The 27,574-nt window shown below is 41.7% G+C and overlaps 1 protein-coding gene across 4 annotated transcripts in view; it reads right to left on the reverse strand.

Moving 5' to 3' along the window:
- Positions 1 to 27,574, reverse strand: part of DAB1 (DAB adaptor protein 1) — a 144,884-nt gene that overhangs the window by 24,142 nt on the left and 93,168 nt on the right. For 3 of the 4 annotated variants that reach the window (XM_058843191.1, XM_058843188.1, XM_058843189.1), the window contains exons 5-7: positions 14,835 to 14,966; positions 14,121 to 14,240; positions 7,460 to 7,519 (exon numbers count right to left, since the gene is read on the reverse strand). In XM_058843191.1, the coding sequence (XP_058699174.1) occupies positions 7,460 to 7,519; positions 14,121 to 14,240; positions 14,835 to 14,966 (312 nt within the window). The remainder of the gene's footprint in view (positions 1 to 7,459; positions 7,520 to 14,120; positions 14,241 to 14,834; positions 14,967 to 27,574) is intronic. The other variant, XM_058843190.1, reaches the window with a different exon arrangement.

A 27,574-nucleotide genomic window follows, 5' to 3' on the forward strand; every position in this document is an offset into this window, starting at 1 on the left:
GTCCAATGACAAGTCAAATGGTTGGTCAAACTAAAGATTTTCTGTCTTATTTCAGCTGAAAACATAAATATTTTGGCTATGACAAATAACTTTCCTGATGGTTCAAATGGTTATTGCAGCTCAGGAAAGCCCCAGTTGTTTGCATCTTACACCACAACTGTTGATATTGCTACAAGCTCCATGAGCTGCAAGCAGCTTGCTAATTAACCACAATTCATTCTAAAAAAAACAATTAGAACCACAATGAAGGAGTATGTCAGCATCGTGACTAAACCCATCATCAGTCAAACCATGTCTGGTAGGTCGAGACACACCAAAAACATCCCACAGACATTGTTTTCCTGTAGAACTACTGCTGAATTAATGAAGTGGCATGGGAACTCAACAAAGAATTGCTCAATTACTTCCCAATTAAAGAGAATACACAGAAGAATGTGTGTCAAGAAACAATTGTCAATGTCTTTGAAATCTCCAGCTTCCTACAGATCCTCAAATGCCATGAACTTTCCCAGTTACAGACTGCTGTTACCATCCCACATTTACAGAGGTACAGCTGAGCACAACCCTTTCATTTTAAAGCTGCTCTGAACATTTTGTTGTGGAATAAAGAATGGTTTAGGGTGGAAGGGACCTTAAAGCTCATCCAGTTCCACCCCCTTCACCAGACCAGGCTGCTCAGGGCCCCATTCTGCTGGGCCTTGAACATTTCCAGTGATGGAGGCAATTCCCAACCAGTACAGGTCATGTCAGCAACATGAGCTGCCATAAAATCCATGCTGGATTTTTATCCAAAATACAGGCATTTTGGGCATCTGACACTGCACAGGGTAAAAATCCTATGGTTTTTATCCAGTGATCCACGGGACATCAGAATTCTCCTGTCTCAAGTTCCTCTTTTCAGTTTCACAGGGTAACTCTGAATTAGTGATCACAACCATTCTCCTCCAGGAAATTCTCCTGAAGCCATAAACCCAAGTCCTGGGTGTGATGATGACAGGGCAGCCTTGAGCTTCAGTGCATTCCCCAACTGTGCAGTTTCCTTTGTTTGGTGACTGGGCAGCCCTGGAAGTGCTGGTTAAACATCCTGTTAGTCAATCCTGCACAGCTGAAGAATTGGGATTGTTGGATTTAATTGACATCCCAGATTACCGAGGCGTGTTGAGGGAATTGAATTGCTCCACTGTTGCTCGATAGCTGCCTTTAAATTAAGGAACTCTTCATATGATCAAAACAGACGCTTACTCATTTGTTTATTTTCTCTTCATTTGCAGGGAACTTAATTCTGAATTCCCTGTGTACTTGGGGTATTTACTTTTATAGGAAATAGTATTTAAAACGCTTCAATTACCACTTTTCTCCGACAGACTTGAATAAATCAGGAGTCCACCAGAGTGACTCCAGCTTGGATCCAGGCTCACACTGCTCCCAGGCTACACATTCCCAAGGAAATGGAACTTCCCAGGCACAGAGGGTGCTGGTGCAAAGGTCCCAGCCACGTGGGCAGGACAGGGAAATATGTCCTGATCCTTTCATGTCAGGAACACAGCCTGGGGATAAGGGGTGGCTTCCTTTAACTGCAGGTGGGAGACACAAGAGGTGATGAGAACCTGGACTTCCATGTGGGAGCCAAACTCTATTTCTGGACTGAGACAGGATGCTTGAAGGGAATAAACTTAACAGTGGAAGGGAATAAGGTACAACTTCATATTTATTGTTTAAAATACTTTCAAGGCACCGTCTGACAGGTGTATCCACTGCTTTTCAAAATAACGGGTGACTGGAACTCTAACCAAATTTCAGAAATAACTTATTTCTACCTTCATTACTAAATACCTTGTCAAGGTATTTTCCAAACTTTGAAATCCTATGAGTTTCAGCAGGCAAAAAAGCCAAGACCTGTGTACTTCTGTACCTAATAATGTAGGGTAGCACTGAATGAATGTGCAAAAATTAAACCCCTAAATATGAAAATGATGTAATTAAAGGCATAAAGTGACACAGACCAGGTGAAGCTGCAAATTTCATTACCTAGAAAGCAGGTGGTAAATAAATGTTTTAGTAAATTAGTCTGAGCTGAAAGGCTCTGAACAAATCCAAAAGTAGTGAATCAACAAAAGGTGCAGCTGCCAATTTAATGTATCAGCTTCTATCAGAAAAAATCTGCATGGGACACATTAAATAAAAGACAAAAATTCACTTTATGTGACAGAATCAATGATTTGTGCCACAATCATTGAGATCCCTCTATGGTTCAACTACACTCTTTTCTCCACTTTGGAGAATATCAAAAGGTGCAGAATATTACCCCAAAAAAATGCCCAGGCACCCAGTGAAGTTTAGGAATACAAATACACATGAAGCCCTTAGACATGTGACCCAACAGACTGCATGACTGAGAGGAGCCACTGAAATGTTCACTGCTAATTTACATCACCCAAATTCTGGATTAAAAACACAAATCTAAACTGCCACACCCATGTGCCCCATATCCACCAAGAAAACTGTGCCAACCGAGGCAAAGCCTGCATCTTTGGGTTTTATTTTGTTTTCTCTTCTTGAAGAGCACAGGGAGTGATGAAAGGGAGTGATGAAAGAGCACAGGGAGTGATGAAAGTGATGAAGGGCAGTGCTGCTGGATTACAGCTTCCCCACACCATGTGATTACGTCCCCAAATCCTAAAGGATTGCAGTAGGAAGTGAATTCAGAGCTTTGATAGCATGTAATCATTCTGCTGGTGGAGCAGGGTTTAGGATCACATTGGGGAAATGGTAAAACCCATGCAGGATGGGAAACCTGCTAGCAGGACAGCTCCTACAGATTAAAATCAGCTCAAGATGCAGTTCACAATATCCATATGGCATAAAAGAACAATTAAATTAGGACATTTTATTCCTATCTGTGAAACACCATCCCTTCACTGTTAAAACCTACTATTTGACATGCCAGATATAAAATCAGGGATGGTCTGAAACATGAAATTTGTATGAGGAGACTTTCAATGCTCAGAAACTATCCAGATTATCTTTATATCTACTCATCTGTACATTAACAATGGATTAATTCTAACATCCAACCCCTCCTGATGCTGGAAATCAGACTCTGAATTCAGGTTAGCAACTTTCTGAATTGTGTTGCTCTACCCAGCAGTGCAAAAACAATTTTTCAGGATTTGGTTAAAATGCCTTTAACTCTGAGCTCAAGTGTTAAATTCCACATAAACCACGTAGTTAACACACATGAAGGAACGTCATCACTTTATGTTGATGATGCTATAAACTGGGAATATTAGGGAGGAGGACCTGGCTTCTGCTTCCTGTGCCACTCAAGTTTTTATTAAGGAATAAACCAGAAAATATCCCAGAAAAGAGAGCTCAGAAAATCCCCAAACAGTTGGATGGGGCTTGGAGCAACCTGGTCTAGTGAAAGATGTCCCTGCCCACAGCAGGGGGCTGAAACAGATCTTTAAGGTGCCTTCCAATCCAAATCATTTTATGATTTCCATTCTATGATTCTGCCTAAAAAACAAAGCCCACCAAAACATCAAGCCAGACCACAAAACACCTTCTCAACAAACTGATATATTTTCCAATTTTGCAACAAGTAGCTGTACCTGTTAAAAATGCACGTCCCATGCTGCACAATTAAACCTCATACACGAGGTTTAATTGAGTGTGACTAAGTCAGGACATTTGAACACAGGAGTCTCTTTCAGCAAATGTAAATAAAACTGGACAGTTTTCCCAGCACAGATGGCCAGAGACCAGGACTGTGCACTCACTTTTTCCTCATGTCTGAGAATCTGAAGTCCTGGAAGCCTAACTGTGGTGGCTGCAGTCAACATCAGCAGCCTGCAAGTTGTTTCTGCAAAGCCACAACAATGCAAACTTCAGGAGAAGCCAGACGTGGGAATGGCACTGCAATCCCAGCCAGAATCAAAGCTGAGCTTTCCCAAATGCACCAGAACCACCAGGCAGAGCTTGTGCCTTCTAAACCTGAGTGTGCTCAGGCCCAGCTTCATCTGCTCCTCCCACACCATGTCCTAAAACAGAGGAATTTCTCCCTTCTGCTCCTGGTTTGATATTCCCCGTGTAGCTGGCACCAGCCAAGTGCCTGCCTGCATTGTAAGGAACCGGCTCTGAAGCCTTGGATCTTTATTCAGCAGTGAGATGAGTTGTTTGAAAGCCTTCATGAAATTGTTAAGCAGATAGTTTAGACATTTTGATGAGGAGAGAAGGTTTTATTGTGACGTGACTGACAGTCTCTGTGAAGGGTATTTACAGTCTGACTCTTATTACTAAAAACACCGTGACAGGTAGAACTTGATGTGGATGTTTAATGGGGAGACGAAGGGAAATTATGACAAAAAGAGCTCATTAAACATTTCCCTTTTTTTAGAACAGTTAATTTCACACACAGAACTAGAATTTCTAAGTGGAGCATGCACCACTTAACAGAAGATTTTAGGGTTCTTTGTCTTGATGTCTACTCTCAGCAAATGGGGAACAGGAGAATTGGTCTAAGGACAGAGCAGAGAGAAAATAAGAAAAAATTCAAGAAGGGTGAGTTAATACCGAGGAAGGGAGAGGTACTGGGAGGGAACTGAAGTCCAGGAAAAGTGTGTGTCTGGAGCTCAGCTGAGGAAAACCACAGGAAAACCACAGGAGAGCAGGATTTGCTGGGAAGGGATGCAGCAGAGAGATGGAGAAATACAAGAATTGCATTGAGTAAGCAATCTTTTCATCCCAATGTCAGAGAAGTGACTTGGCAAGCAGCCACTGCTGATAATTGAGTTCAGTGGGTCCATTCCAATCCCGGGATGTGAGGCTCATTCCTTTCCGCCTCATTTGCTCCATATTTACATTATTTGATATCAGAGATCATGAGGAGCCAGGCTATAAAGCACTTTGACACCTGCTGACAAACGACCTCACACAATGGCACAGCATTGTTAAGTACATGAATACACAATTTTGAACTCTCCTGCTCCTCCCTGGCACCACCAGGGAGATGCTTCACACCTTCAGCCTCGGTGGGATCCTCTATCCATGGAGAAATATTTGCCCAAACGGTTCTGGTGCCTTAGGAAGCTATATCTTACTGAAAATCAGTGTGAATTACACTGCCCAGTTTCAAAGCAGCCTCTGAAATAAGGATTTTGAATGAAATAAGCCTAACTTTTAGAAGACCTGCAGGTCATTTAAAATTCATCTGCACCACAAAAGAACCACGTGCAGATGAACATTTATTTCCATCTGAGAGGGACACGTTGTGCAGATGGGAGGAATTTCACAGAATCAGAGAATCACTGAATGGTTTGGGTTGGAAGGGGCCTTAAAGATCATTTTGTTCTAAACCCCTGCCACGGGCAGTGAGTTCTCCCACTGGAGCAGGTTGTTCCAAGGCCAATCCAACCTGAGCAGTGGCCAATTCCTCCACTGGCTACACAGAGACAAGGCACCTGGATGACCACTTCAATATCCCTCACTTTTCTGTTCAGAGACTAAACCTGCCTGGGAACACACCAGAGGAAAACAATCCCAAGATGGAAATTCCATCTCTGTCCAGGGACCGTGGGCAGTTCAGCCTGAATTCAACCAAAACTTGCTGCATTGTTACTAAAAGCTGAATATATCATCAGCAGAGAGAGTTCATGGTGCCTGAAACCTAACTGGAGCTACAGAAAAGTTTCCCACTTCATTCATCCATTATGAAATTACTGAAAGCAAGACCTCCTAATAAAGGAACTGTCCTTACATGCTTAAACCAGGTACATGAGCTTGATTATTTGCCCTGAGATTGAATTTTAGAGGTTTATATAATAATGACAGCTATAAATTGAAAACAAAATTATGGCAAGTGTCTCAATGACAGAGAGTCTCACATGTGGAAGGGTGAGCAATAAATCAGATGGGCAGTGGAATATTAAATTGCTAATTTTAAGAGCAATTGCTCTTTTTTTTTTCTTTTAATACATACTAATATAAAAAGGTGAAACAGGATCTCAGCTACCTCTTTCTTCCTCTTCTCCTTTTCTTCATTAATTAATGTACAGAAATTGATTAGAGAAAAAGCTTTAATCCCTTTAAATTTAACCATGAACTAGCAAAAAAAAATTTTTTTTTTAAAAAAGATGCAACCAGCCTCATGGAGATGGCAGATTTAATGTATTTGATGATTACAGAGTAGGCTCCACGAGTCCTATACCTCATATCTGTTATTTCCAAGACAGAATAGTACCAGAGTGTCTGCAGACATGATTGTAAACACTGCACACCCAGTCACACTGCAACAACCTAAATTACACACTGTACCCTGAGTGAAATTGAAGCATCACTGAAAGGATACTAAAAGAGTCACAGGAAAAGCACAGCAGAAAAATTCTAACACTGAACTCTGTGACAAATTACATGAAAAGTAAGTGAAAAATCAACAGCTACTCCATGCCCACGAACACCTCAATCAGTGATGTGATGTGAGTTATTTCACCAGATTTTTGCAGGCAACATGAAGATGCTTCCCTGCTCCTACTGGCTCATCATGAAATATTTCTGGCAGGGTTTGTTTGTTTGTGCAAAACCCAGCAGTGTCACAGTCCAGGTCCCCATCCAGCCCCTCCACAGAATTTTTTTTCTTTTTTTATTCCAATTCTTGGTCAGCCCCAGCTGTGCAAGTCACCACATCCTGTTGTAAAAAAGTCTCCTTCTCTTGAACACAGGCACCTTCCCCATGTTGACACTACACTGAAATTCCTGACCTTTTCCTTGTTTTTTCTCCACTCTCACACAGATCCTCAGAAATATTAATTTTTTGTGTAACCAAAGCAATCCAACGATTTCTTGAGGCATTTATAGCACAAATTTATATTGAACAGCATAACCCACCCTTCAGCAAACACACACCTTGTTCCAAAGCATCTGCCACTTCTCTGCACTGCTTGTTACCATTCCTTTCATATTTTGGGAATAAATGCTTCACCTTTTTCAAATGCCAATACACAGAACAGGAATGGTGTTTTTTGGCTACAACAGCATATTATCCCTATTTTTTAATATTTTCATGCCCATGCAAGGCACAAGACAGAAAGAAATCAGCTGAATTAAGGTTGGTTTCTTGTATACTTAGGGCATGACAGAAATAATACACATTTGGGTACTGGAGGAACCCTTCTAAACCAGGCAGCACCTCAAGCATTAATAGAAGGCTTACTGTCAACTCCTAACCACAAATAACACATTTACAAATGGTGACTTGCCTAAAAATGAGTTAGAAAAGACAGAAAGGAGATTCAAGCAATGAATGAGATGGATATTAGTGACACCACAACCCCAACCAACCCACAACGTATCACTGACAAAAGTCACACCACAAGGATCATATCAAATCTTACAGACAACAATTCAAGTCACAGAAGCTAAAAACCACACTTCCTTTATGTACATAATTCGGGAAGATACTTACACTTACAGGTTGACTTTTTGGCACATCATAAACACCTTCCTTCTTTTGGCTGGTAGGAACCTGCAACAGCAAAGGAAAACTGAGGTCACTACAAAAGCAGCTTGGATGAAATACTGAAAAAAGCAACTGGTATTTATGCACAGTGTGTACATAAATGAGTAATTCATTTAATACTAATTTTTGATAGTAATGAAATCAAGGATGGTTCCCTTCTTATCCAAGTAGGACTATTAATGGAGAACATACTGAAGAAATAAAACACCTATCTGAATTTTATAAAGCCCAGCAGTGTTTAGAAAGGAGATTTCCATTCTCAGATAATTCTGGTTGCATGAAGTCCAGGAGCTCCTTCCTACTTAAATGGTTGTTTTTTCCTTTAGCTTGTGGGTTAGAGATGTGCAATGGAAGTTATGGTCAGGTGAGTTCATCATCTCCCCAGATGAAGAGACAGAGCAGAGTGACCAAGATGAGGGTAAGAGATGTTTTTACCTTGCGTCAGATTTCTTCCTCACATTTAATTTAATCATCTAAAGAGTCCCAGTACTGCAGTGATGGGGCCTTGTGGCTGCTCTATGAAATATTTGGTTACAATGCTGCAATTTTCCTAAGGAATTGAGGCCTCTTGAAGCCTGACACAGGAGAGATGGGCAGGAGACAATGCACTTAAACTCTGTGTGAGCCTTTAGTTGAGCCACCAGTCATGATTTATACCCAGGGGATTTATAACCTGCTCATGCAGACTGAGCTGCTTTGTGCTGGGCTGTGCTTGCCCAAGGACCACTTGTTTGCATATTTAAGATTTGTGATTATATTTCCTTTCCTCCCTAGAAGTACTGAGTGTCCACTGTAAATGACAAAAGCAAAAGAACAGTAACCTGTTCTAATCAGTGGTGCTTTTCCATCAAACAAGGCATTTGGAGTACAAAAATTACATTTCAGACAACAATGAAACCTCACAGGTCAATGACATGATACTGCAAATATGATAAAACTATGACTTATTTGTTTCCTAAGATAACAGGTATCTTAAGGTTCTGATATTAAACTCAGACTGGTCTAGAGGAAGCTGAAGGAACGTTTCTTATTCATTGATATGTGCTATCATTTCTTACTTTGCATAAAAGCCTCTCTGTACTGTTTGTCCCTACTGTTCTCTCATCCCATCACAGCTTTCACAAGAAACTGTGGGTCTTTAACTTGGTGCACATTGAAGAAGTTTGTCAAGAACTCTCAAAGAAACTGAATGTACTTTGTGGAAGATCTCTTCCATTCCTATCCTTGGTGTTCTCTGGTCACTTCCACTAAAGCCAGTATCACGTTAGATATGTGAAACTGGTAAAAATTCGGTGTCATGGCATTGACAGTCTGGAAAGAGAGCTGTAGGTGACAGTGAGAGCAGGAACCAGGAATGCTCAATCTAGGAAGTCACTGGAAAGCTGAGTCTTCACAAAAGAAGGGGGAATATGGAAAGGTAAACTGTTTATAAACTTTCATTAGGGTACATTTTTTTCTGCTTTCTCCTGAATGTTTCCCTTTCAGCCATTCTCCTCTTCCTACTTCCAACCTTTCTGTGAAGTCATCCCAGCTCTGAATCTACATCCAGAGCTGACTGAGGACTGAGCATTTTTCCCTGCACTACCAATCCCCCTTTTTCTACTCCAATTTATACTCAGAGAAGAGCTCCTTGCATCTCCTATGAAGACAGAGAAACTTTCCTGAAAGCCATTTGTCCCTCCCAGCTCAGTGCTGCCTGACCTGCTCTCTTTTCTTGCTGTGCACCACCACATTTGTTTGCATCTCTGCTTACACTGGGGGGCTGCAAGGAATTGCTGTTTTCCTTTGATTAGCAGTACCAGTAAGAGGTACCAGCACTATTTCTGCTGTCAGCTCTGTCTCTGTGACAGGCTGTGAACCATCTGGATGTCTTTGCATCTTGCAGCAATAAAAGCACCACAATTCAGAACCCCCCATCTCGGATTGTCAGCTCCTCATGGAGCAGAACCTGCCTCTCCACAGAGACCAGTGCTGTTACACAAACACCAAACCACCTCCCAAAATCCCATCTCTACCTTGCCAGAGCACCAGGCAGCAGAGGAGATGTTATTAAGCAATCTGAGGGTTGGTATGTGCTCAGTGATTGAGTCCTTGCCTAACAAATTACAGCAACTTACACAGATAATATTAAAAGAGCAGACACAGACAGTCTTTGGGGTAATGTATCAAAGAGAGGTGACAGACAGAGAAAGAATGCTTAAAAAGAAAGTTATGACCTCTATTATGCTAAAAAGAAATAGAAATTGTCACTTTCTGCACGTATCTTTCATCTACAATTCCCCACGGGGTGGGAATCTCTTCCACCAAGGGAGAAGTGAATATGTTGCACGCCAGCAAATGAAAAGCCAGAGCAGCACCAGCAGAAAGGTTTGGTGAAGCTGAAGCAAGGCTGTGTGAGGTTCTTGAGCAGATACATGTTTAGCAATGTCTGGTGTGGGGAAGGATTCACAGTAAATAATAGAAGCTGCCAAAATCAGCATCAAATTAAAAAAAAAACCAAAACAATGAAAACCCAACCAATCAACCAAAAGCCCCCAAAAAATTTAAAATAGGATATTTCCTGATTTTGTTTTTAATAATAACCTGAATGGTTCTGAGATTACCAAGATCTTGTAAGAGAAACAATTTTGTCAGTGATCTGAGTGTAAAACCTGAGGTGTGGAGACCCAGCCTTGTGGAAGCCAAGAGCTTGGGAAGCCCAAGGAGCTGGGAAGCTCATGGCTATGGGCCAGTCTGCAGCTGGGACACCTCAGCATCCAGCAGGTCCAGAGAGACCAAAAAGTGACTCCTCACTCCCCAGAGTTCAGCATTTGCTGCACCCAGGTAATACCTGTAGCAAACACAGAGGACAATGCTAGGCTGTGAATATCCAGAGTATGGGACACCAATCACAGGTGTTTTCTGTGAGCACTGCGGGAGGAAACGCTTCATCACATCCACATCTGTCAAATGAAGCCTTCAGCAATTCTCTGGTGACTTAGAGCACAGTAACAGCAGAACCCTGAGATGAGGCAAGGCCTCACTACCTCCTTTCACCTTCCATTTCCATTTTATGGAACAGACACTGCCCAAGGAGTCTTGCAGTTCTCTGGGCCATTCCTCATCCTCCAGTTCTCTGGGCCATTCCTCATCCTCCACTTCTCTGGGCCATTCCTCAGAACACAGCTCCAACTTCTTCCCTGCTCACCAGTGTTTGCTGGAAGATCTACGAACACTGGGAGCCACAGCCCTGTTTTGCTTCCTTCCACCAGGAATTCTTTGAAGTGTCACTAAAAGCTCCACACTTTGATGAACAACAATCACCTTTTCTTTTCCTCAAATCTACTTCTCATGGGATTTTTGTTTCTAGCACAAACCTGACAACTAGACTAGCAATTTTTTAACATTTGCTGAGAATAGTCAAACTTTCAACACTGAAAATGTTCAGCCTTAGGCAGACTCTCACCTTGAGAGCTTTGCATGTCTTGGTCCAGAGATGCAAAAAGCTGCATTTTTGAGTGTGTGTGGTGAGGGTGCCAGGGGAGCAGCAGGGAGAGATTAAATGAATCTCATATTAATGACCCTCTGATGGCATCTGTAAGATGTCATTTTCTAATGTTTAACTTGTGTTTTCCTTTCCCACTCATTTCTTTTTTATTTCAGCTTACAGCTACACTAGCCTCTTATTTTTCCTACGATCTTCCTACATTTTCTCACTACTTAATGCTTTTCCTTTTTTTTCCCTTTTTGTTCTATACCTGTTCTTGCCTACCTTACAATCTTTTCCTATAAGCAGATCAACCTCTAGTCCAGCTGGATGAAATGCTTAATCACTGCTTGAAACTCCTTCTCCTCCACACTGAACGATTTCCTCGAATCACAATTTTCTCACAGCGCACAAAGATCTCCGTCTATCCTCAGATTTGCCTCTAGTATGTGATACAAAATGAATTACATTATATTTTAATAAACCTCGTACTGATCCCTTGAGGATAAATTGAACGACAAAAGATTATTTTATATTGCTTTCAATGCAGTTTTTTGTCAGTGTGAAGAATGTGAGCTCGGGCTTTAACATAACATATGCACTCTGAAAATAGTTTCCCTGGTCTGGGGCGATATCCCTTGAGAGCTCTGAGGTTTTGCTCAGTTATTTCCTTGGTTAGACAGAACCAAGAGCAGCACCACTGAAATTTCTAGGAATTGCTTGGATGGTCTGCCAACAAAACATCTTCAGCATGTTTCTCAGAATAGGTGTAAAAAATTTCAAAAAATTAACAGGAAAAAAAAAGAGAATCTCCATTTATCACCTCATATGGTGTACTCAAAAGTTTGCGAGTTGACAAAGTTAATATAAATTTGCAGAAGCTGATATGACAAACAACAGAAAAAAAATCACATTGTGACTGGGCAGATAATGTCACCAGAATGAAATGCCAAGACACTTTTGGTGATGGATGAAAACTAAAAGCGAGCTATGTATGAAATGCACTTTCATCAAACGCTTGCGGTCGTTGCGATGGGAACAGCGAGGGGAGAGGTTTTATACCTGATAAATGTTTTCCTCCGTTTCAGGCTCACGGATGGGCTCGTGTCCAGCCTCAAACACAATGTACTATGGCACCAGCGCCAGAGAGGGACAGTCAGAGATGAAACAGAAGGGAAAAAGGCCGTTTGGAATTCCACGTCAAAACAAAGGCAGGCATTAAAGAAACAACTTCAAAGCACAGGCTGGCAGCAGGACAACCGGTTTGTTGGGAAGCACCAGGAAAGGTTGTTTCATATTTCATCAACCGGCAATGAACAGGCCTAAATCTCCTCTTAATGATCATTAGAGCAACTCCCTAATTCTTCCTCGCCAGGGAGACTGCCTGTGGCCCAATATTAATTTTCTGAAGGCAACACGAATTTTGCCTCTTTTACATAATGGCAATTATTTCCACATATATTTATTATCTATGAATAAAAGTGCTAAATCCAAGCTGGGAGAACAGGCTGGTGTGTGTGGAACAGGCCACGTGGCAAAAGGCTGTCACAACACTTTTTCATTTTCAGGTTCTTGCTTTATTGTGAAGAGTACAGAACAAAACTCCTGACATTATAATAGCTGAACAGTAATTTAGGGCATCCTGACTCTTATCATCTTTCTTGCTGCACCTTAGGCACTGTTCAATATTCACTAATGGTTGAATTGGTTCCTTTCAGTGTGACTCCCACTGATATGCCTAAGTGGAAGAACACAAAATCCCCAGGAAAAAAAGAAGTAAACTATCACATATTTTGTTTCAGCACAAAATCACGAGAACGAAATTACATCTTTTTCTTCTTCACACTCAGCAGGGTATTGGACATGAATATATTGACACATTTCTGATAATCATCTTTGCTCCCAGACATTTTTCTTGGATGAAGCAAGACTTAAATTTCAGATCTATTATTAAATCATAGCTCAAACACCAACAAGGGAGTGTGTTACAACATCAATGCTACTGTTGGTTTGGTTTTTTTTCCCCAAATATTCACCTTCTGAATTAAATTCTGGCTCCACAGAAAACAAAAACAAAATGTCAACTTATTACTTTGAGAACAAGATGTCACCTTCCCTAATTCTCAGAGTAGCTCCCTTTTCACTTAAGAGTTTGTATTAAAAAAATAATGACAAATCTCATTTTGAAACTTAAAATCTGGGTATGCAAGCCACATTTTAAGTAGTATTTATGACATATTTCATCTAATATTTCTATATTCCAACTGAAATAGTCCATTCTGTACAGACACATTGTGCTATTACTTACAGCTTTTTCTCTAAATATGCTACTTTCTGTGGAGGCTTTAAAGGTTTCTCACAAGACCTCTCTCAGTAAATTTCAAAACATCTTGTTCAAGGTTTTGGCTGTGTTTGAAGATAACATGTATCTAGCCATTTCTGAAACTCCAAGGCCATACAGCTTCAGAAATTACCTGGTATACAGGATCTTCTACATCTTCTTCCAAAATTGTCTACAGCAAAGTAAGAGGACAGGCAGTAAAAGCAAAGAACATAAACAGCAGAGATAAAAGAACTGCATTCAGAAATTAAAGGACAGCAAAGGAATAAGCAAAATGGGCAAGCAAGTTTATAGTTTTCTTTCTTTAGGATACAGATAAAGTCACATTATGGTACAAAGTAACTTTATTCAAATTCCATCGGAGTTTAACAATCTGCACCTTGTTTGACTTGATTCAAATACACACATTCAGAAGTGAATCTCTCCTAAAGTATGAGACACTTAAATCCTGACTTATAACACTTAAATCCTGACTTACAACACTTAAAACCTGACTTACAACACTGACCCTTCATTGAAGTTCTCCTCCTGAATTAGAAGGAACACTAAGCAGGAAATGAGGGGATCATTTCCAGTTGCTAACCAGGTTCAGCACACCCCAGTGCCAGTTTTCAGCTCGGTTTAATCCTAGTCTGGGCTCAGGATGGCTGCTGGGCTCACGCTGGTCCTTTGGAAGCCAGCACTGCTCAAACCCACTGCTGTCAGAAGTGCTGAGGATGCTCAGAGCCTCTCTGGAGCAGCTCGGGGGGAAACTCCAAACCCAAACTTTTCGTGGCAGTAGTCTAAGCTTATTGGTGTACCTGGTATACCGCCTGCTCACACTGTTTGTCCTTTTGTGCCTTTTTTTCCATTTCTTCCCTTTGTTTCAGTTCATAGATGAGCTGAAACAGGTCTCGCAAGTCCAGGATTACAGGTTCAGCCTATGGAAGCAAAAACAGGGTGGAGAATTTCTGCAGGGGAAAATAAACACCTCTTATCCCATCCTGCTGAAAGAGCAGTTAGAGCACCTCCACAATTAAACTTCATATAGGATTAATTTCTTTCTCAGCACCCAGGCCTGGGTTAATTCCTACTGAACTAACTATGCTTGAAAATTAATGATAATTATAGTTATGAATATAAAAAGCATTATGAATATAAAAGGCACATGGATGAATGTAAAGGCATATTTATTAGTGGTTTCTCATCCACTGGAATTACAGTAGACTACACACAATGTGAATTTCCATGAGTATAGGAACACAAACAAATTTATCTTCATCCAGTCTAGCTTAGCTAGAAAGGTAAACAATAACTAATTATAACAAAACACATCATAAAAAACTGGGAACAATGAAACACATTCCCTTTTGCCCAAGCTGGTTCCATTAATTTACTATTTAAGATCTACACAGACCCTTGTGACTGGTTTAGCACAATCATAAACAACCCAAGAGTGGCCTCTTGAACAGCTTCTTACAAACGGCTTTTCAGCTGAGTTACAGGGCAGAAAATGACAGTGATTTGATACTTACTGCCTGGGCTGTTTTTATTGCCACAAATCTGTGATTTCCCTCCTTTCCACACACATATCCAAACGCTCGGTGGTCTGTGATATCCTTTGCAATGTAGGAAATTTCATGAACTGCGTGGTGATGCTGGAGTAGCTAAAAAAAACCAAAACAGTAGAGAATATCCATCAGACTGATTAAAAAGAAGTGTAATTTCTCCTTCACCACTTCATCTGGATTCCACCACATTCTGATATGAAAACAAATTAGTATCTGAACTTTTTAAGCCTCTTTTTTTCTCAAAATCTAACCAAACTTGACTTGCTTTAGTAAGTTTACTGAAAGTTCCCACTGAAGATTTTTCTTGGTATCTTTAAGTGAAATATAATTAAATGAAAAAGACATTACCTAGTTATTACCTACACAGCATCCCAGGCACAGAATCAGTATTTCTAGGTACATAAATAAGCAGGGGCTGCAGAAATCTGTAGCTTCACACAGGGTGGACTCCCAGGCCAGGCTGAAGTGCAGAGCTACAGCTGAGATCTCCAGTAACTCTAGGAATCAGTACCAGACCTGCCTTATCTCCACAAAAATCAGCACCAGCCACTGTGTGAGGAATTTCCCTTCAAGCAGTAACGCAGCTCCAAATATTTATTTTCCTCAGAGAATTAATGTAAATGTAATTATTCAGCTGGAAATCAATGCTGAATGCAAAAGTCTGTATTTTACTTAAAAGCACACTTTGGTGAATTGTAATAATAAAAAGACTTAATTTTAACTGTGTGAGCAAAACTCTGCCCAGAATCAGGACATGAATCTGAGGCTCTTAGAAGCATCTCTTGTAGTGCCAGAATCTTTTTCACTTTGGACTAAACAGCATTTTGTCATCAAAGTAATAGAGAAGTATTTCCACTTAAAATAATGTCCTTGGAAAGCTTATCTAAAACAATCTATTAGTTTCAATTTCTATCTTCTGATATATTGACCTGCTCTTGTATCATGTGAGGATAATGCTATTTCTGAGAGCAGGCAAAGCCTCACAGGGAATTCTTTGGAGGTCCAGATTCCTGCTGGCTTTGAGAAAAGCGCATTTTGAAAACCAGCATGGTATCCAGGCAATCTCTAAACAACCAGTTATTTTTAGAGTAAAAAAAATAACAAAACAAGGAAAGTAGAAGTTTTAAAATTCAGAAGCAGGGAGGACATCTGTGTGAGGCAGGGAAAAGGCTGAGGGCGCGCAGGGCGAGTGACGGGACTTGTGTAGGGCAGGGTGTGGGATCTGAAAGGAGAGGCAGCCTGCAGGAGATGGATGGCTCCATATAAAACAAAAGACTGGACATGTTTCATTTTCATTTCACAGTAAATGGCTCTTAATGTCCCCAGTATCAAGACTGCTTGCTCGTGGCAGAGCTGAGTGCTGCCAGTGACTGCAGGCAGAACGGGGCTCAGCTGAAGGTGCACTCCAGACTCTCCCGACGTGTTGAGCGTTTAAAATTAATGATGGGATCTTACTTAGATAATACAGGGATATTGATTTATTAGGTTTTTTTGAAAACCAAGTTACATGCTATCTGTTACGATGAAATGAAATGTTCCCATCTCTCTATTCTGCATATGACAGGGAACGTTATCTCTGGCTCCTATTAAATCAAAGTTCTCTGACATTGCTTTATTGATTGCCAGGCAGCGTTTTGCACTGAAATTAAACTGTGATCAGATGCCTTCCTCGTGGAATTAAATTTGAAGATTGTTCTACCATGAAAGAGTATCACCCACAAGGTAAGAGAGAAGATGGAGGTGCTCCAATTTATTTGAGAATCCACATTCACTGTTCAAAAATCCTTACATTTCCAACAGTTATGGTATTTTACATACAGTATCAACAGAAACAGAAATTAAGTGAAAGTGGCTGCAATTATCCTTTTATGTATTTTACTGGATGGAGCATTTAGGGAGAGCTTTTCACTTGAGAGACACTGAGTTGGAACACAGATGTGAAATGCAATGTTGCACACACACATCTGTATTCAAATGTAGATATAAACACACCTGCGCTTTCACAGCCCTCAGTTCACCTCCTGTGTCCTTTCTACATATTCCAAGGCTCCATTTTAAGCATTATTCACTGAGTGTCTGACTTCTGGCTCCTGCACAGCAGAAATGGGGCTCCTGTTGCACTCAGGAGAGATTCACCACCATCAAATGCAAGATCAGAATCCTGTCTCTAGTGGCCACAAGCACATAGGAGAATTATTTCTCAACTCATGGATGTTTCTGACACCCCTCTATGCCAATGCTGATGGATTCCATCACACACTACTTAAAGTTTTTACTCTGTCTGTGCTGAGAGCTGCTACAAACCATTTACCAATCCTTAAGTGAGGTACCAAATTGTTTTGGAGCACTGCAGCACGACAGAACAAATTATAGAGAAGACTTAATTTGTATTATGGTTCAACACAGTCAATTACATATTGCAGAGATTAGAAAGTAATTTAACATTTAAGTTTCAGTTGTTAACAAAATCCACAGCCTCCAAATTATTTTAGGTCTCCTGTGACTTTAGTCACTGTTGCAAATGTTGGGAGATTTTAAATGGAAACACAGATAAAGTCTCAAGACGAGTAACAAGACATTCTTGTGATGCATGAGTTCTTTTCTCTAGGCTAAACATAATGGCATTATTATATTTTATTCATACAAGCTTTTGCCCAGTGTTGAAAGTCCAAAATAACCATCTGCACCAAGCCTGCTGCCTCTCCTCTTCCCCTTAAGTTTACTCTGGTCTCTCTCACCAGCCATTGTTTCCTCTCCTTTTCTCCATTCCATCCCCTGCTTCTCCTCTTCCCCCAGGTCGCTCCCTGTACATCACACTGAATTGATTTAGCTGCCTCTGAGATCTGTAGCATTTCTAATTTCCCTCAGGCTGCTTGGCACCTATCATAAATTTTTTCACCCCTTATCCTCATCTTGCCCCTTTATTTCCATGCTGTAGCCTCCAGTGCCACTAAATCAATTAAGTCAATCAATTAAGTACTTGGAGGGTCCAGCAATCATGTCAAAAATGTGAGTTAGATGGCATGAGAAAGTCACTGCTTTACTATCGCTATTTCTCTTTTAATGAGGTTGTCTATTTAGTGGAGCCTGGGGCACAGTGTTAAGAGCCACAACAAAAAAAAATATCCTACAAGCTGCAAATCCTCCTGGAAAAGCTGCCCCACCGAAAGCAGGGGGCTTGTTCCACACAGTATTCCATCCACCAGGACAAGTCTCACAGGGATTTGGGCTGCACAGCCTCCCACCTCGAGTATCTGCACACTGAGCCTGGTTTCAGAGAGGTGGGATCAACTGGGAGCTCCACTATGGATGCTGGGATGTGGGATACAGATGGACCAAGCCTATTCCTGCCTATTCACACTGGAAAGAGCAATAAAACATTTTGCCTGTATAAACTCCCTAAACACCTCAGTCACCTACAAAATGGCAAAATCCTTAAAGGTCTCATAATAAAATAATTCCATGTACCATAGTTTCAGCCATGTATTCCAGCTGTATTCCTCAGCAGCACATAAGGAAACCAGGCACTGTCTGTTTAGAAAGATCATGGAAAAGAAATCACAGAAATTGAACCTAAGATGGAAAATGGTAAAGCCTTACCAAGAAGCTCAGCAAGCCCAAATGTGAGAGGACATCGACCATTACTTACTGCAACACATCCAGTGAAAAGAGTGAATTGCAGAACAGGTGAGTGGCTCTGAGATGAATTTTATCTCCCTGCTGCAAGGAAACACTGGGTGGCACAGATGGTTCACCTTCACTGCACCCAGGAAGCTGCTGTGCTCTTAGCAGGGCTCAACATGCAGCACCTGGTCCAATGCTCTTCACAGCCATTTCCTTGCAATTCCTGTTTGTTTTAGCTGCTATTTTCAGGGATCATGGGGACAACACGCCACAAGCATTTCCTTAATTGTTTTGTTTGTGCTGTAGTGCTTCTCTGCTGCACCCTTAAAATGCACTTGGCAGAGGTGGAGTGGAGCTGCTCACCCCCATCATAAACATCCCACAGTCCTACAGGAACCCATGGCAGCAGGGTTGGAATTAGATGGTCTTCAGGGCCCCTTCCAGCCCAAATTCCATGACATGAAACACCTGAATTCTCTACTGCAGATTCAAATCCCAGACAGATCTAGTTTTGTACCTTCTGGAAGTTTTAAGAGATGGGCAGCAGTCCCTGTAGGTAGACAGCTAAAAAAACACCACCCAAACCCCCAAAACCTCTCCCTGGCACAGACTTTTCCCTGGTACCCATTAAGGGGCATGGATACCTCTCAGGCAGTTGTGAACCCTTCCACTTCCTCTCCCTCTAGAGAAAAGTGCATTTCAGTGGGACTGTGTACACACAATTTGGAGGAAAAGTCAACAGTCTCAAATGTCAGAGTGAAATGAAAAACACATCAATGCATTGCATTTGCATCACAAACTTTCTCGAGTTGTTTTCTGGAACTTGGTATTTGGATGGCAGATGGGGTGGCAAGACATCAGCCTCATGAGATAAGGCAGGGGATGAGCAGATGGGGAAATGAAACAACCACTGCAAAATTCTCAGTTTCGTGTGAAATAGCAGAGAGGAGACAGCTCAGTGTTATTTCAGAGCTACAGCTGCCAACAACTTCAAACTCCCTGCAAATTACTACTGGACACAGCACAGGGTGACTGAGAAACGTCTTATTTCCCATCTGACAGCCCTTCCCTACTGTCATGAACACTTCAGTCACATGCCCGTGGAGAGGGGACAGAACAAACAATATATGACAGATCACAGTAATCTGCCTTAAATGTGATAGTGCTTAGTGTGAGAAAGACTTGATAGCCCAAAAAAAAGCTGTTATATAAACATTTACTGCAACATGTGGAAAATTTTATCAGGTTTGATCTAGGAAAGGAAGAGAGATGTAGAGTTTAAGCTCTGCAAATTATCAAAATACTGAATTCCTACAAGAAGAGCAAGGAGGTTTGGAACAAAGCATCATTCCAATTCAGCTTTCAAAAAGAAATGTCACATATGAAAACCTGAAAAGCAAAACCCACTGGAAACCTCTTGCAGTTATGGAGATTTCAGTATTGGGAGGCATTTCCCAGCACTGTCCAAGACGATTAGTTTTGGTCATGAAAGATTATGAACTGAACATAAAACCATGGAGTGGGGGGCTGAACCCTTCCCCTGAAGGAGACTGAAAATGAACAGTCCAGTCTTGAATCTGTTTGAGCCAGAGCCACTCATGGAATGTGGGCTGAACAACAGATTATGGACTTTCCTTCTGCAGAAATACCCTACCCCAAGAATAGGAGCAGAAAAGGAAAATGTAACCTCTGGAGTGTTCTCCAAGCCTGAAGGGCCCTCTCAGATGGCAGCCTGTAAGTGCAGCTTCACAATGAGAAGAAAATAAATCTGTCTAATCCCCGTGCTTCCTCCACACACACTGATTTTGCAGACAATAACCTGAAGGAAGACTTTTCCAAGTGCCAGCTACTAAAAGGCGTCTCAGCGCACGAGCTCTGCAATAAAAACACTTGGCACAAAAAGCTCACTCTGAGATTATATGCAGATCAAAGCTTGGTCTGTGTAGCACAAAGGGGCACATGAAATATGGTGCTGATAAAGAGAAGAATCAAAACAGATTTAGCCCCAGCTCTTGCAGACTCAGTCCCTCCAGGGGGGCAGCCGTCTGGCTGTGACACAGCACAGCACCCAGAAAAGTGTAAATTTAATTTTCTTTTAATAACAATAACAAACTCGTAAGAGCCATTCTCTTCCTGCAGCCGAGGAGACTGAAGCAAAAAAGCCCAGATTATGTGACTTGCTGAGCCTACATGGCAATGTGCAGCTGAGTCACGAGGGAGCAGAGTCAGTGAGCAAGATCCTGTGTGAGGATAAGAACCTGCTCAAGTCTAGGGCTACAATAAGCTCCAGCTGTACACTCTGTCCTAAATAAAGGCAAGTACTTCCCAGGAGTAGCCCAGGTAAGAGCCTGTTTGGTTGGACACAGGAAAAGAGCTTAAAAGGGTACTTGGGCCATAGCTAAAATCCAAATTAATCCTCACCATTCCCTTTGCTCGATGAAAAAAGCATCCTGCTGCTGCCTTTATCTCATCTGGGAAGCAAGAGTGGGAAATTCTTGTGAAAGCACAGGTGAGTGCCCTGTGAGTGCCTCTGTGACAGACACACCCAGTGATGCTCTCAGCTGCTGTGGCCCTGTCCCCAGCCCCAGAGTCAATTAAGGCAGCAGGACATGGCTCTGCCAGCACAGCAGCCTAATTGTGATGAATGGATCTGTGACACTGAGCTGGCTGGATGCTCCAAGAACCTCATTTGTGAAAGAGAACAGCACTAAGGTAATAAACTTCTGTCCAGCTCTCATAATTTGTAATAATGTCTGACAAACACCAGATATGAATTTAGTTATTGGTCATTGTCTTCAGCAGCAAATGCTAAGTTGCTCATGCAGAAGATCCATTTATTAGATGTATGAATTTGGAAAGGGGAAAAACAAAATCTTCCCTTCAAAGGCTTTCAAATTTTTGTTGCACCTGGAGTGAAAGCAGCCAGTTAAACCCAAAACCCTTGTCCAGTTACTATGAAGCCCATCTTAAAGATGCACTTGCAAATTTTGTTCCAGGACAAAGAAAATCCTAAAGGGCAAGGAAACATTTTCAGAGAGCTTTGGAAAGACACGTGCTACACTGAAGCTGAGATGCTGGGCCTCCCATGGGTCTTGTGCTATTTTCTTATTGTTCTGCATCTGATCCTGTTCTGTCAGGATGGTGAAAGCAAAGGATTTGCACAGTAACACCAAGAATCAGCAAACCTGATCCTGGATACTGAAGTCAATGGCCCAAACCAGCTCAACAATGCAACATGCCCCAAGTTCCATCTGCAAGGAGCATCTGTAGGCTGCATTGTTTTATGTTGCAATTTCATCATTTCAGGGTGCTGTTCAAGGAACAGCACTGGCCTGTAAGTTACTGTTACATCTTTGGGATGGCAGCTGCTCAGTGGTCACTGTGGGATTCCCAGGGCTGTAACACACCTGAGTGTGTTCCCCCTGAGCTCCCACCTCACCCCCCTCTGCTAAATGGTCAGTGGATCAAAACAGCCACAAATATGCCAGATTGTCCTCCATACAGCTCAAATGCAGCACTTTGACCACACCTTGCACTTTTTCCTGATAAGACTCTGTAAGACTGATTGATTAAATTTTAAATCTGAGGGAGTACAGTATTCAGTAATGAGACAGTTTGCTGCAGCATCACTGAACCTCTCCATATTTTTACTGTGTTCATCTTTACAGCTTGTGAATGTCCTTTGAGCAGCCCTTACTTTTTACAAGGTTCTTTTGTTCCTTTACACTGATATTCCTCACCCTCCTGAAATGCTTTTGATTTACATGAACAGCACAAGCAATTCCTTCATACAAGTCCTAGGAGATTTGGAAGTAATTTTTTTGGCTTTAGCTGTCTCAGATCTTAACTGCTTCAGATTCAGCAAGCATTACCAGCCACCCTCTTCTTGTAGCCTGTGATTTGAAAAACTCCTCAGTGAGAGGCAGCTGCTGATTCTCTTGATTTCTCATGCAACCCCTATAAAGCAGAGCTTGAAAAGATCACAAAAAACATACTCAAATGTAAGTTGCACTGGATAGTCATCAAACAGAAACTTCCTTGGACCATAAATCTACTTGCACAATGGAAGAAACTTCACTGGAAAAGGGGAAAAAGGATAGGAGGGATTTATTTTGTATTTATCTATCTATCTCCCAGATACTCTCCCTAATTTAGTAAGACTTTAGAAAGGGGGCTGAGAGAAAGCACTGGTTCAGGGAAGAGCAAGATCAGAAAAGGATTCTATGAATTCACAAGCTGTGTATAACCATTATGTTGTGTTCGTGGCCAGTTGAAAATGATGCAAAACAGTTGAGAATTTCACACAATCTTGGTATTGTTCAAATACAGAAGTGACATCATGACCAGAAATTAACCAAGGTATAGAGGCAAGAACCCCATGGCTCCACAATGACAGACTGGTGTCAGTGGCAGGTGATGGACTTGGGACACCTGCATGTCAGCAAGAGATGACCCAGTAGTGATGAGCTTTACAATTCAGAAACAGCATCAGGACTGAGCAATCCTGGTCAGAAAGACCAAACCGTTTCATTTTCAGTTTTCCTACAGAAAAAAAAGAGAGGAAATCTTTTCCTCTGAGTTACAGTTGCACATATAAACAAGCTTCAGACAATCCCATCAATGGGATCATTCATCAATAAATCCTTCATTTGTTCAGGTCCCACAACAGACACTTCACCTTGGATATAAACCATCCGTAGCAACATGACAAGTGTGTGTGCAGTACTTGAGCCCTAAGATAAGAATAAAATAAAACGTAAAAGGCAAACCTCAAAGAGACTCTAAAGCAGAATAAAGAACTTGCAGGTAATTTTTTGCTCAATTTTCTTTTTATTTTCCCCTTGCATTATCCCAAGGTAGGAATTCCTGAAGCTGCCCTTGGCACATCGTGTTCCAAGAGTTCTACATTTCAAGTCAGGCAGTGGAGACTGTTCTTAAGCTCTGCCCTGGCACCTTCCAAAAGAGATCCCTACAGCTCCCATTTGCACATTTTAGTGCCCAGAGTTGTTTCTTCCCTGCTCATTTTCATGTAAAGCAGGATGAATGTTTGGTTTTAGTCTTCTGCTGCTAATTGAAATCTCCAAAAGCAAACTTTGATTAACGCTCTGCACGCAGACCTGGCCCAGCTGAGAGCACAGACCGACTCTGTTGGCTTTTCTCTCTCCCTGCCTTGCTTTTCTGTCCTGGCCACTGGTGTCACACACAGGCTCTGCCTTTCAGAAAAGCTCCCTGGCAGTGCTGCCCTCACCTTTTACTGAAATGCAGGCAGCAAAGCCTTTCACAGCTGTGGATGCTGGCTTGTTCCCTACTTACTCCTTTCACTCTCCCCCCTCTGCAGCTCCTGCATGCAGCAGCATCTCCTCTCCTCTCCTCTCCTCTCCTCTCCTCTCCTCTCCTCTCCTCTCCTCTCCTCTCCTCTCCTCTCCTCTCCTCTCCTCTCCTCTCCTCTCCTCTCCTCTCCTCTCCTCTCCTCTCCTCTCCTCTCCTCTCCTCTCCTCTCCTCTCCTCTCCTCTCCTCTCCTCTCCTCTCCTCTCCTCTCCTCTCCTCTCCTCTCCTCTCCTCTCCTCTCCTCTCCTCTCCTCTCCTCTCCTCTCCTCTCCTCTCCTCTCCTCTCCTCTCCTCTCCTCTCACCTGAACTCACTCATTACCCCAGCACTGCTCAGTACTGAGCCTTATGCATGCACAGGTTATGCTCACACGTGCCTTACACTTTAAAATACTTCCAAATTCCTCTATCACTCACAGGAAAGCATTTGGCTAATTAAATATTGCAGAAGGCTGCGCATAAAACCTTTTACAAACCAACTCAGCCTTTTTAAAAGCGAGGACGTAATAAAAAAATTGGATTCAAATCCATATTTTGACTATCTAAAAAGAAAAAAAAAATACTTTGAGTTATGCAGAGCCAGGGCTGGGAGCCATATGCAATATTTTTAGATATCCAGACTTCTTATTTGAGTTAAATGTCAGGCACTCAAACTAATTAGTGTTCTGCCTCACCTATTCACAGTGCTGCCTTTAAAGCCAGCAGGAATGCTGCTGCCTGTTTCACTGGGAGTACGATGATGATGACGTGGAATGAGGATGGGAACCACAAAGGATTAGGAAGCATTACCATCAGAGAGAGGTAGGATGCTATTTAAATTGTCCGATTTAAGGACACAAGAGGCACTGCTGTAGCACCAAGGGAGATGCTGTTCCTGCCCCTGGGCTCCCCCAGCACATGGGCTGCCACATGCTGAGCACACAGAGCATCCACCAGAAAGGTCAGGAGTACAGGGATCTCATTTAGGAAGACAACTTTTATGAGCAGTTGTTTTTGTACTAAGCAAGGATCTACTGGTATGTGAAATTTATGACTTACTCAGCTGAAAGAGAGGGATGAGAGCAGGTATTTGTGTTTAGCATCCAGTGGCAGTGGCCTTCCCTCTTCTCCTTCCACAGGGAACTTATTACATAAACTAAGAGGGATAAAAAAGGTGTTTATTCATCCCCATGGACTATCAGAGTGAACAATGCTCTTGCTGACTTCCCTGTGTTCCTGAAGGCAGAACATCACCCATAACTTTATTTCCAGTGAGTATCTATTACTATCATCCTGCAAACTCCATGTAAATTTAAAAGCAACCCTTTCCTGTGGTTTTCCTCTCTCATTACTGTTGACAGTGAAGGATATCTGCCCCCCTTTCATCTGACCCACAACAGGAGAGCCCACGAGGCAGCACAGGAATTCAGGAGCAGTGACAGTGCTACTGCTCCTACCAGGGCAAACACAAAATTGCAGAGCAGCCCACCAGATAAAAATGCTCTGAATAGGAAGGAAAATCACCAGCACTCCTGGGGTGTAATGCTTCCCAGCTATTTCCAAGAAAAAAAAGAGTGGATTTCAAAGGGGGATGTAACTTTCTGTTCTGGCACCTGCTGAATGTCCCCCACTGCTCTCCAGGGAGGTTTCAGATCATCTCAGCCGCTTGTGCTATTATTATGTCAGCACTTCTCTTGCCAAACCCTTTCCCAAGCAGTCTGAAATCCAGCCATTGTAATTCCAGGTGTGCTGAAAATGGGCTTGAAATTTTCCTCTACTGTGTGATGCATTAACCTGGCTTAAAAACACCAGGACTTGCACGCAACTCTGTATTTTGGGTGCTCTTCTTATAAGACGAAATTGCAGCTGGAGAAAAAGGAACATGGCTCTGCTGGAGATTTATTTATCTGGATCACAAAAGGGTAGTGAATACAGGCAAAAAAAAAATAATCTCAGTATAACTGTGTACTTTTGAGTTTCCTGTCATGGGACAATAGGGGAGAAATGCTGTGCAGCCCCACTATATAACAGGATCCATAACAACAAATACAATGAGTTTCAACTTCTGAGCAAAATTCACCCCAGATTCTGGTTAAGCATACCAAACATTGAAATTAGTAAAAACCAGAAGTGTTGGCATAGTAAATGACACTACAACAGCTCTGTAGACAGAGTACCCACCCCCATATGCAATGGAAGCCATATGGTAACTGGGAATACATTAATATTCCTAATATTTACTGCCTGGAAGTGTTATTTATCACTGTTGTAACTATATAATAGTGAGATTCTCCATACCATAATGCAGAATGCATGTAAGCAGCACTTCCTTTTCTTAACTCAATCCTGGGGTGCTTGGATTAAACAACAGGAGGCCAAATGAGACTATCACTAAACTCAAAATCTCATTTTCTTTTTGAAAGCAATCAACTTTCTACCCTTTTCACACTGGAAAAAAAAAACACAGGTACAACAAAATTGCACAAATTATTTCAGTTTGGATAAAGTGTCTGGAATGGCTTTATTTTATCTTCATGCCCATTAGGATCAGAATTCTCACAAGGCAGTTTCTGCACATCCTGATTACAAGCAGGCTGGACTCAGCTCTAGATCAGAGCTTTTCCCATTTCCAGGTGAAAGGAAGCAAAATTTCAGCCCTCAAATCAAACCTCTAGATCCCTAAGACTCCACAATATGCACAATCACACCCACAATTTTGCCTTCTGGCTTCTCTTTTCCCCACAGTAACCAAACTGCCACGATACCTAAGGCTTTTCAAAGCCTCATACAGCAAACTGGGCATCTAGAGAATGGAACTCCATGAGCTTGTGGCTACTAAAAATGCCTGTGGAGAACTGTGAAGCACCCAAACTGCCCAGGGCACAATTTGGAAGGCCAATAATGAATGAATTACAATAGTCAATAAGGGATGTAATTAAGGAAGTAGGTTCTTCTGACATTTACATTTTGCTAGCTGCCACATGTCCATGAATTGTGTTATTGTTTCCCTTCTGAAGCACCAGGGTCTAGAAATAATTAGAAGAATCATACACAGATTTTTAAGTCCTCTCCTCTGCCATATTCTAATTAGACACATTTATTGCATGTAGAACAGTAAATGCCATGTTTTACTGGTCATATTTACAAGCAGAAAGATGGAAAGTGTCAAGGAGCAGGGCATGACTCCCAGCCAGCCCAGAGGGATCTTTTGCAGGCAGAAGCTTGGAATGGACAATGCACAAAGAAAGGCCTCAAATTTCCAACTCTATGTGCAGCATTTGACTTTGTTGTTTTACAGTTATTGCTCTTTGTTGTTATTATGTAATATTTTTTACACTGCAGCACTTACAAGTCCTCAGCATGGTCCAAGACCAAACACTTCTTACAAATGAAGTTCCTATAAATAGATAATACTGATTAAAATATAAAAAAAGAAAGAATTAAAAGGTAATCCCAGCAAGTTTGTGTTTAAATTCCAACCTTTGAGAGCTAAAGGCCAGATGCCCCTTGGGCCATCTCTGGGATGCATGAATGCAGTAGTTCCTCAGCATCATCAGGTTTAAAACAAGTTTGTAGCATGGGAGTATTTTAAAGAAAAAATAAGGGGGTACTGCATGAATATGTGTAAAGAATTCCTCCAAAAGATGATGAGCAGGGTAGGAAGGGAGTTGGGAGTAATTTATTAAGAAAACTGAATAAATGAATGGTGAAAGTGAGTACTATGGAATGACTCCTCAAAAGCTTACAAAGAAAAAGGCAGCCATGAAGAAAAAA

The sequence above is a fragment of the Poecile atricapillus genome, chromosome 7, assembly GCF_030490865.1.
Source record: "Poecile atricapillus isolate bPoeAtr1 chromosome 7, bPoeAtr1.hap1, whole genome shotgun sequence".
Taxonomy (NCBI): Eukaryota; Metazoa; Chordata; class Aves; order Passeriformes; family Paridae; genus Poecile; species Poecile atricapillus.